This window comes from Cyprinodon variegatus, unplaced genomic scaffold (genome assembly GCF_000732505.1).
Source record: "Cyprinodon variegatus isolate N-32 unplaced genomic scaffold, C_variegatus-1.0 Scaffold229, whole genome shotgun sequence".
Taxonomy (NCBI): domain Eukaryota; kingdom Metazoa; phylum Chordata; class Actinopteri; order Cyprinodontiformes; family Cyprinodontidae; genus Cyprinodon; species Cyprinodon variegatus.
The window spans coordinates 343,391-354,068 of NW_015150682.1; the positions used below are offsets into that span (position 1 = coordinate 343,391).

A 10,678-nucleotide genomic window follows, 5' to 3' on the forward strand; every position below is an offset into this window, starting at 1 on the left:
TTTAAGACTGGGCTATATTTATTAGCACTCCTGGTAAGGATTTTTTTTATATGTTAAGTTTTCTGTACTGATTTTAAAACACTCACAGTATTACAGATACTCTGTCAAAGTTTGCTTTGGATTGTAGTTTACAAAAGTTAGCTCTAGCCAGGACAGGCACCGGCATCGCCTGCCGCATGAGAGTTTCAAAGGCAAACAAATCTAAGTCTTCAATTTTCCTCTAAGAGAAGTATGAGGATAAAAAGCAGAAAACTGCAATGTGTGAAAGTTCCTGTAACTACATCAAGCATTGCCCAGAAAAATGCTAAAACGTGAGCACTACATCTTAAACTCTAGGCCTCAGTCAGCCTGCAGCTTTAATTTACAGAAGATCATTGTTTTATTGTTGCATTCCCAATTATGTATTTTTCTTAATTTTTATGATCAAGATCTGACTTTTCTGCTATAAAGAAACCTGTGCGATAGCCTAGAACGTTATTCTGCTTTATATTCTTTCTTGATGTGGAAATAAAGTTCAATCCAGGAAAAGGCAGGCAAAGGATGTTAATCAGAGCTGTCAAAAGTCTTTATTTCTCAAGCAGAAGTATACATGCTACTGTTTAAAACCCCTTTGTTGAAGTTAGAGTGTCAACTTAAGCTGTTTAATCAAGTAAAAGTACCATTTTTAAAACAAAGTAAAAAAAGAAAAAGTAAGGACAAGCTCTAAATCTTATAATGCACTACCCTATTAAAGGGATAGTTTCTATAATTGACAAATTTACTGTGCATCATCTTGAAAGACTATTTATTTTTGTTACATGGCGAACAAGTTGGTTCAGTACCGAGTCCAACCAAAAAGTAATGAATTGTCTGGATAAAACAAATTGTTTTGATGGTTTTATTATTTTTTTTTTTAAATACCGAGCCGTAACAAAAATGAGCTAAAATGAAACTAAGTCTTTTTTTATGTTAAGAGTAGAAAATAAGAGAAAACTGCAACAAAAAAAAATGCAAGAAGTAAAAACGTGTTTTAAAAAATAATTAAACCAGTAAAGTAGATAGCCAAAACTTAAGAAAGGTAATGAAGAATTTGTGCTTTGTTACTTGAAACCTCTGATGATAATGAAGGTGGAGGTGTGTTGATTTCCCTCCTGTGCATTTATTTCTAAGCTCTAATCCTGATCAGACTGAAGATATTGAACAAATTGATCAGTTACTTGTTTTTAATTACATTTTGCAACCCCTATTTTTTAACTACTTCTTCTGCATTTCTCTCCTGCTTTCCTGCTTCAGCTGTATAGATTTCTCAATCCATTGCAAATATGTCATTCTTTGCACCACCCACCTCCGAGACCTATATGAAAACTAAAGTAACTAGTTCCATGAAAAATCAGTTTTGTGCACCCTGTCCTAAATCCAATACTTAAAAAGCAACATCCTGAAATAAAACAGATGTGGAGATGGCATGTTAACGTAATGCTTTGAATTATATTTGTTAAAAAAATATATAATGGGTCCTTTCTCTTCCACTTATTTTGTGTTACTCTATCACATAAAATTCCAATACATAAACAGAAGTTAGGAGTGGCAACATGACAAAAAGGCAAGATACTATCATATTTGTGAGACATGTATTTTTTTTACCAAACAAAAAATTTTAAGTTAATAATTTCCTGTGCTTTTGTACTCGTTCGCTGCTCTTAGGTCATTTCAGAGAAAACACAGTTGATAATCTGCTCACTGGTTTTAGAAAAAAAGGAACCCAAGACCTTGACACACAGTCACAGACCTGCATGTCCCACCTCCACTGCCAGAGTTAATGAAGAAGAATAAATATGTGGGCTTCCCAGATATCTACGTAATTGGTATCCTACTAGCTCGTGTCCAATAAAAAAAAAGGTTGAAGCCAACGCGTCACTAGTATCTATCTGACTCATGTCCAATAAAAAAAGGTTGAAGCCAACGCGTCTCCAGTAACTCTCTGACTCATGTCCAATAAAAAAAAGGGTGAAGCCATCGCGTCACTAGTATCTGTCTGCCTCATGTCCAATAGAAAGCTGAGAAAGAAATACAGTCTGAGAGTTTTAGCTCGGAAACGCCATCTTACTTGGAAAGGGGGGTTTAAACGGGTTGAAGACAGGAAAACGGGGGCTGTGACAGGGATTAATAATTAGGTTGTGATAGTGTGTGAATCTTTCTCATAGCTCCGAAGTAGCGTCAGTTATGGCTGTGAGCCTTTCTCCGGAAAAGTGAGAGTGCGCTTGGAAATCTGCACTTGTCGGTCCGAAGCTAGCTTAGCCAGGCGGAGGGAGGGTGGAGAGTTCGAGGATTTTTTTTTCCGTTGTGAAAGAAGTTATTTGTTTATGTTGTTCAACGCGGATATGTCCTCTTCAAATCCAGGTAAGGAGCGGTCAAAGTCAAGTTGACGGTTAACCTACGTTCCTTAGCCGCTGTTAATCCATTTTTAGCTATTTTTCCATCAGTGCTGTTTTATGTAAACATTTGCCTAAAGATGCGTGACAGCAAAAGCTAAGTTAGCTTAGCATTGGAGCTAATGCTAATATAAGCCTAGCTGGTTGTTACACAAGAAGTTGATTGTTAACTGACTGCTGGTGCCTTTAAACTTCAGTTTTGAGATGTTAAAATAACACATTGAATGTTCTAACTTTTGTACGAACCATAGATTTGGAATATAACGAAAATTACAGGGCTAACTGTCAAGCATTTCTCAGTTAACTCGCTCCAGATGTTATGTTTTTTTAATGTTGTTTGTAGCTCTGAGGCTAGCCATGCGTCGCGTTGTCTCTGCCATCTTAAGAATCTCAATAAAAGGGTTTTGCTTTCTTTTCGAGTTAACTTCCAGCCCAACAAACATGTAGCTCGCTGTACTTTTAAGTTTAGGGCCCTATACGCGGTTAGGTTTCCCTTTCACTGCTTTAAGCACAAAAGGAAATCACCTGTCATCTGCGCTTTATTGAGTCTGTCCCTCGCTGTGTTATTAATAGACTTAACAGACCACAGTCTGGGTATGGGAGCAAGTGGGACCCCGAACGGCGGGACTAGTGTCCCGAAAGGCACCAACAAAAGACGGGCAGCGTGAGTATTTTATCAGTTGTGTTCTGTAAATGTGTCTGGTCTCCTCATCCTCGACGAAAATAATCACAATGGTCCGATTTGCTTTATATTACAGGCAAGAATTTGACGAAGATGATGGAAAGTTGATGAGGTATTTTGCCCCCTATGTTTATGTAGTTTTCTTACGTGTATCTGGGCTGAACTGGTTCATCTACTCTTCTACACAAATACTGGATATTGTCATGTTCTCTATACAGACTAGACACAGGGTTGATATTATTATTGCATGTAGTTTTGGAAAGCAGATAAGACTTCTTGATCCCTTTATTAGAGTAGAATGACTTGTAAACTAAAAAGGCAACAACCTTCTTTCATCGTTTTGCAGAAGATTTTACTATATCGGTTTATGTTAAACTCTGGCATGCAAATACAGACTCTAGCATGTTACAATTTCTCTTCAAGATCTAAAAAAATATATTCATTAGCTTTTTTTTCTTTTTTTTTTTCTTCCTGGCTTAGGTTTTTACTAGTTCTCATAGTAGTGCCCATATTTTGCATCTGCAACTTGACATTTTATCCTTTTACATGGCAAATTTGCTCCCATGTAATAAGCTCTGGTCAATTCTGTTATTTCTTTGTTGTTGAGGTAAAATATTTTTATGAATAATGAAGATAAGAGATTGCTAAAATTGTTTTTAATTTTATTTTACAATAACTGAAAACATACCTGACACCAAAATAACATTGAAAAATCTTTTGAGGGTAGGTATGAGTTGTTGAATCTTATGTGTGGTTTAAACAAACTAAACTGCGCTAGTTTGATAACTATGTGTAAAACGTTTTGAAATGGAAGTGGGTTAGGATAAAGTTAAGCTACGAATTGGTTCATTTTTTAGGAGCTGTTTTATCGTAGGCAGAAAATTTGAATGACCTTTCCTCTGATGACTGCCTATATGCTTCTTGAATCATATGTGAAATGGACTTGGTTAGATGAGAAGATATATGCACATGAATTGTTTGAGACGCTTTGATGACAGTGTTTGCTTTCTTTATCAGATTTGACGATGAAACAGGAGGCTCAAACAATGAAAAAGAGCGCTTTGCCAGGTAGGGTTTACTTGTGAAGGACAGCATGTGATAGTGTTATTGGGATTTTACCCCCTATTCTCTTTCCTACTTTAAGTTTTTTGTTCTGGTTTGTTTGTTTCTGTTGTGTATGTGTGTGTTATATTTTTTTTATTTTTTATTTCCAGTAACTTTTGGGTCGGTGTTTTAGTAGGCTGGTTTTATTTCCAGGTTTCTGGAAGAAGATCAGAGTTTTGCAGATAAGGAAAAACTAGCCAGGTATGGCATGTAGCACTGAGGAAGGTTACCTCTCCTGCTTGTGTCCATATTGATACTGAATGCGATGATCAGATCTTATCCTGCCCTGCTGGGATCCCAGCACTCATTTTGACAGCACACATTTACCAGTACATTTTTGTCCCTCTGTGTCTGTTTTGGTGCTTGTCAGAAAGGCAGCTGGTCGTCTCTTGCAGACTGCCGTTATGTTATGTGTCACTAACCACACTGCTGTTTGTGAGTCTGGGTCTTCTTTCACTCTGGTATAATCCCTTCAGCTTGAGCAACTGTTCTTTGTCCCTTTTGTCTCCCTCTCAGGACAACTAAAGGGTCTTTTCTCTGTGCACATGCTCTCTTTTGTCACACAGTCTGGCCTCAGAAGGCCAGACATTCGTCCTTTCTTAACTACAACTATTTCACTGCTCACATTTATTTCATTATTTACTTTTTATGCGTCCATGATTTATATTATGTTCTTTCATTCCCAGTTCTTCCTCCTAGTTCTCACATTTACATTGCATCTCCAAACTCTGCTTCATGTTTCCCACCTTCTCGTCTGTTTCCACCATTTCAATCGCTGCTTTTCTCTCCATTCCTACCAACCCATTTCCTCACTCCAGGGAGAATCACAGTGAGATTGAGAGGCGGAGGAGGAACAAGATGTCTGCCTACATCGGGGAACTGTCGGACATGGTGCCCTCGTGCAGCGCACTGGCACGAAAACCAGATAAGCTGACTATTCTGCGAATGGCGGTCTCCCACATGAAGTCCCTCCGAGGAAATGCCAATACTAATGCAGATGGGTCGTACAAACCTTCGTTTCTCACTGATCAGGTATGAGAGCTGAGGAAAATGGGATTATCTAATGTTAAAGGGTGCATCTTTAGTCGGCTTGAATCCAAACTTTGTGACAAATCAAAGACACAGTTTATACTGGGTTTCAAACTGTTTTGCTTGTTAGTTGACAGTCTTAATTTATTTAAGCTCTACTCTCTTATTTATAGCTGATGGTTACAAGTTTAACTCCTCCCAGCCATTAAGTTAGCTTTGTTAAGTCTACACCAGCACACACAAGCTTGACTGATCTTGACCAGTTTTTTATTTATTTGTTTTTTTTGGCTTGAATCTGAGCCATATCATAATTTCTTAGGTCTATAAAAGAACTTCTAGAATCTGGCAAAGCCTGAGCTCCACCTCACATTATATCAACCTATAGATTGCTATTGGTCCTTTTGTGTTAAGTTTAGCATCTTAACTAGTAGTAAATTAATATATATATGTATTAATATATTTTGGTCCTGTTAGAATTTATAAAACATGTTTATATTCAATAGTTTTTTCAATAATAATCATGTTGTTTTTTTTTTCTCCACAACTCTAGATGTCCTGTGGAGATATTATGTTGACAAATTGTTTTGATGAAAAAGCTGTTATTATGATTTTTAAACTCCTGCCACTCCTGGCTCTATTGACAACTAAATGCATAAGGCAGTTGGGGTCTGTTTCAAAAAGCAGTTTTAACAAACTCTGATCCAAATATTGAACTCTAAGTTGATTTGGCCTAAGGTTGGAAACTTGTGAATTTTTGGTTTCAGTGAAGTAAGTCAGTGAGTTAGCTTCATTGACTTTCAGTAGGTCCACTCAGTTGAACACATGCATAACAAGTATGAAAAGCCATTATCAGTGGAGCCCCTATTTGACGAGTCACCATGACGACAGAAAACAGGAAGTGTGTATTTCATATCACTGGAACTAGAGATTAGAAATTTAGAAAACCAAACAAAATGGAGAATATATGTAAAAGACAGAGAAACAGCTCTAAAGGAGAGAAAGATGGCATAAAAGAAGATTGCTGCGCTACTAAATGGATTTTGTTTTTTTTTTACATTTATTAAAAGCACTCTCCTCCCTGTTGTTCCATTTGTGGATCACTAAAATAGAAATTCTGGTAAAAATCACTTTCTTAGTGGAACTGTAATAATCTATTTTCTGAATTACATTTCTGCAGCAGAAACTGAATTTCAGAAAGTAAAAAAAAATTGTGCTAGTAAGAAATAAGTTTTATATACCTAGAAACGACCACTTAAAGACATTTTATGTGGCCGTCTTGACATTTATTAGCTTAACTGAATATGTATTCCTGATATCTGATATTTTTTTTTCAGTCAAAATAATAGAAATGATGGCCACTGGCCAGCAACAATAGAAGTAATGTATACTTGTGTGCAGCTGGAACAAAACCTTTAAGACAAAGGTGAGGAAACGGCATGGATTGGAATAAAATTTGACAACAATAGAAACTGAAGCAGAATACATTATTTGTTTGTGCTTAAAGTAACTTTAAGTCCTAATGAGGTTGCCTGCAGAACAGCATCATCCACTTTAAATGATTACCAGGCAGATGGACCTCTTGGCCCAGTCCTAGCAGTTAGCTTCACCATGCACTCACCTGCACTACTACTAAAACTATCACTGTCATTGCAGTCAGATAAATAAGAAAAACCCAGGCACTTAGTTGGCAGAGAGAGAGAGTTTTTGGGTCAACTAAAGTGGTTTAAAGAGGCCTTATGAAGCTTTCTATTGATACTGCCACCTGTGGCCAAAACACGGAATTGCAGCACTCTTCTAAATGTTCTGGTTGCTAATGCTTGTACTTGTACGACGGAGTATAAGGGGCAAGCTAGAGATAATTTTTTTTCCTTCTATTACGAGAATAAAGTCATAACTTTACGAGAATAAAGTCGGATATGAATAAAGTCGTAACATTGCAAGAATAAAGTCATCATACAAGAATCCGTTTCAGAAAGAAAGCTTCGAGCTCTGACCAGCAGATGACGGCCGACCAGCAACCAACCAAACAGCAACCCGAGTCCACTTTGACATGCTACCCAAAATGACGCTGGTGTGCTCAAAGATTTTCTTATTTGTTCAACCAGAACCAAAGCATAACTTCACATGATGCTCGACATTCCTCATTTTAGAGAATAAAGTGCTTATTGTAAGAGTTCTCATAAAATACGTGTTTCTTATAATTTTAGGACTTTATTCTCTTAATATTACGGCTTTATTCTCATAATTTTATGACTTTATTGTTGTAATTTTACAACTTTATTCTCGAAATAGAAGGAAAAAAATCTCCAGCTTGGCCCTAATACTGCGTATAATTCATAAGGTTTTGTTGGGGATTATGTTTTTTGTTTTTTACTTTTTCCACTTTAGAGTTGCCATTGGATTTTGAGTTGAGCTTCTTTGTATACACATAATCCATCTTGAATATAACACTTCATCTGTTTGCCGTGTTGGACCCATTTGACAGATGTCAGATCTGCAGTACAGTGAGGAAACTTCCAACCCAAACCATATTCAGGGAAAATAGTCTCTTAAATTGAGTGCATTACTGCTGTACTGAAAAATAGAGTAAATAGCCAGATATAACAAAATGGGACATGTATATTAACTGGTGTAAAATGTGCGTGGGAAACAATTAGTTTGACAAAAAAGATACAAATTTAAGCAGAGATATAAAAGAGATTTTGAAAGCAATCATTGTCAGAGATAGCTTCATCTTCTTAAAAGCATGCAGTGCCTACGTGCTGGGCCTGCGTGGGTCTCATAAGAACCAATACAGGCCAATCGGCTGGTTATTCTTCATCCTGTGAGGATTTTGTTGATGCACAGTGACACAGAACACAATGAAATGGTATTACCCTTTATCATTGGATTAAATTGATCTTACTCACCGTCTGTTTATAAAGGGCTGACTTTGTCAGTGAGTCACTTAAATTTAGAGATTGACTCCTATTTTTGTGGGGGTGTTTTGTTTGTTTCTGAAGGCCAATGCCAATTTATTTTGACATCAAACATTTCCCTGATATGTGCTGCTGATATTTTTGAACTGATTCTTGGAGCTGATGTTGCTTTTCCTACCTCCTCTTGCATGAAAAAAAATAAAATAAAATACACAATGCCAGCAAATAATACACAAGTCTTGATTTAAACAAAAAACATCCTCATCAAACAAACAGGTGGAGGGAGCAGCAATAAATGTGCTTCACACCATTTCAAGTCATTGTTGCCGAATGAATTGGCGAACACTTGCATGTATCAACTGATGCGATAATTTAAAAAGCTGGCTAATATTGCTCGGCCAAAGGCCTGCTGGCCTCAAATAAGCCATTATACACTAGGTGTAAGTTAGAAACACGTTCAGCGGTCGTCTGGAACACATCAAATACGTTGATATGCGCTGGAGACAAGTTCTTGATAAGTTATGCAGAAGTTATTCATAGGTTTTGGATGAGCTAGACGGAATGACTTATGAGTAACTTACAATTAACGTGTGTCAACGATCAGATAACTTACCTGTTACTTTTGGCCAACGTATGAGCATACGCTAGCATACTTGCCGTAACGATATACTTGCTGTTTGTCGACCTGTGTCAGCATTCTTCAGTGTGCTCTTAACTTATAACTTACACAAAATATACCAATAACTTATCCAACATATGCCAGCGTTTTTGCCAGACTTTTTGTATGTCAGGCATACGCTAGCATAAATTGTCATGGCGTGACAGGGGCTTAAGATCCCTAAAACTGCAAAGTAACCAGTTGAAAACAAACAAATGTTGACCCAGTCGCGATGCAACATGATAGAAAAACATCACAAGTGTAGACTGCAGAAAAAACTTAAACAAGGAACCGGTTTGTCTTTGTTTTTATTTAGTGTTTAATGGACTGTATAGTGCTTTGCATTGACTTTCCCGCCATCTTATTTTTGCTCATCCACAGGAGCTTAAGCACCTCATCTTGGAAGCAGCAGACGGCTTTTTGTTCGTGGTGTCATGCGAGACAGGTCGCATTGTTTACGTCTCGGACTCTGTCACACCTGTACTTAACCAGGCGCAGTCGGAATGGCTGGGCACCTCTCTGTATGATCAACTCCACCCAGACGACACAGAAAAGCTCAGGGAGCAGCTCTCAACCTCGGAAAACAACAACACGGGTACAGTAAGACAAACAAGGCCTTCTCACGGAAGAAAACAGAAGAAAATCTTAACTTTTTGTGTCATGTTTACTTTAAAAGGGAGAATGTTGGACCTGAAGACGGGAACCGTGAAAAAGGAGAGTCAGCAGTCATCAGCTAGAATGACTATGGGAGCACGTCGATCATTCATCTGCAGAATGAGGTTAGGCTCACACGTTCTAGATAAATCAGGCTGGTACGCTCTTTAAACTGATGGGTGGGTGTGGCTTGACATTTAAATTTGTTCTGAATCTGTCTTTATACCTTCCTGCAGATGCGGCACATGCCCAGTGGAACCAATGTCCATGAACAGGCTAAGCTTCCTTAGGAGTAGGAACAGGTGAGTAAACCAAAGAACCTCTATCTTTGAATTACCCATAAGATCCAGAACTCCAATGGAAAATGCATGTTTTTTTTCTTCACACCAGGAATGGTTTAGGAACTCCCAAGGAAGGGGAGCCCCAATATGTTGTGGTCCACTGTACGGGATACATCAAGTCTTGGCCCCCTGCAGGTGAAAAAAAAAGTACAGATACTTCTGTTGCATAATGTTGATTTTAACAGGACTCTCTGCTGATTACCTTTTCATATTGTTTGTATTTCAGGTGTATCATTAACAGAAGATGAAGCAGATAACAATCAGGGGAGTCGATATTGTCTAGTTGCCATCGGGCGATTACAAGTATGGATGTTGTTTTTGTTTTTTTCTCAATATAGAGACAAAATAGTGGGATTCACATGGTGAAGTCAGGGTTGCCATTCTGATTTGATGACGTTTAGCCTCAGTAGTACAACTGTTGTCAGCGGCTGCAGCTCAGTGAGGAGAGTGGTCGTCTTTAACTCCAAAAGTTGTTGGTTTGTTTAGTTTCTTGCTGTCACAGGACAATGTGCCCGTGGGCTAGGCATTGAACCCTAAGAGCCCAGTCTGTAGAGCAAGCTAATCAGACCCACCAACTCTTCTGCCTTTAGATGATGATATAAAGGTTTCTGAGTTGTTATGAGACTTGTGAAACTCCAAATTTGGGGCCAACAACCAATGATTCATTTGCAAATCTGTTGATTCTTTTCTATGTATTTCTGATAACAAGAACTGCTTAATATGTTTTGGTTGTTTTTTTTTTTTTTTTGTTCTTGTTTTTTTTTTGTAGAATATAAAAATATTTAGTACGGTTTTGCCTTAATGCCGCGGTTCTCAAAGTGTGTGGCGCGACCCACTGGTGGGGAATTGAGACGTGACAGGTGGGGCGCGCCAAGTTCCGG

The 10,678-nt window shown here is 37.9% G+C and overlaps 1 protein-coding gene across 7 annotated transcripts in view; it reads left to right on the forward strand.

Annotated features, from left to right (window-relative positions):
* Positions 1-2,064: 2,064 nt before the first annotated feature.
* The window catches only part of LOC107088815 (aryl hydrocarbon receptor nuclear translocator-like), a 19,394-nt gene continuing 10,780 nt past the window's right edge, over positions 2,065-10,678 (forward strand). For 2 of the 7 annotated variants that reach the window (XM_015381224.1, XM_015381228.1), the window contains exons 1-11: positions 2,065-2,379; positions 2,985-3,075; positions 3,170-3,205; positions 4,111-4,161; positions 4,351-4,398; positions 5,016-5,229; positions 9,184-9,397; positions 9,479-9,581; positions 9,693-9,758; positions 9,847-9,944; positions 10,024-10,100. In XM_015381224.1, coding sequence (XP_015236710.1) covers positions 2,343-2,379; positions 2,985-3,075; positions 3,170-3,205; positions 4,111-4,161; positions 4,351-4,398; positions 5,016-5,229; positions 9,184-9,397; positions 9,479-9,581; positions 9,693-9,758; positions 9,847-9,944; positions 10,024-10,100 — 1,035 coding nt within the window. In that variant the 5' untranslated portion in view covers positions 2,065-2,342. The remainder of the gene's footprint in view (positions 2,380-2,984; positions 3,076-3,169; positions 3,206-4,110; positions 4,162-4,350; positions 4,399-5,015; positions 5,230-9,183; positions 9,398-9,478; positions 9,582-9,692; positions 9,759-9,846; positions 9,945-10,023; positions 10,101-10,678) is intronic. The other 5 variants (XM_015381225.1, XM_015381229.1, XM_015381226.1 and 2 more) reach the window with 5 other exon arrangements.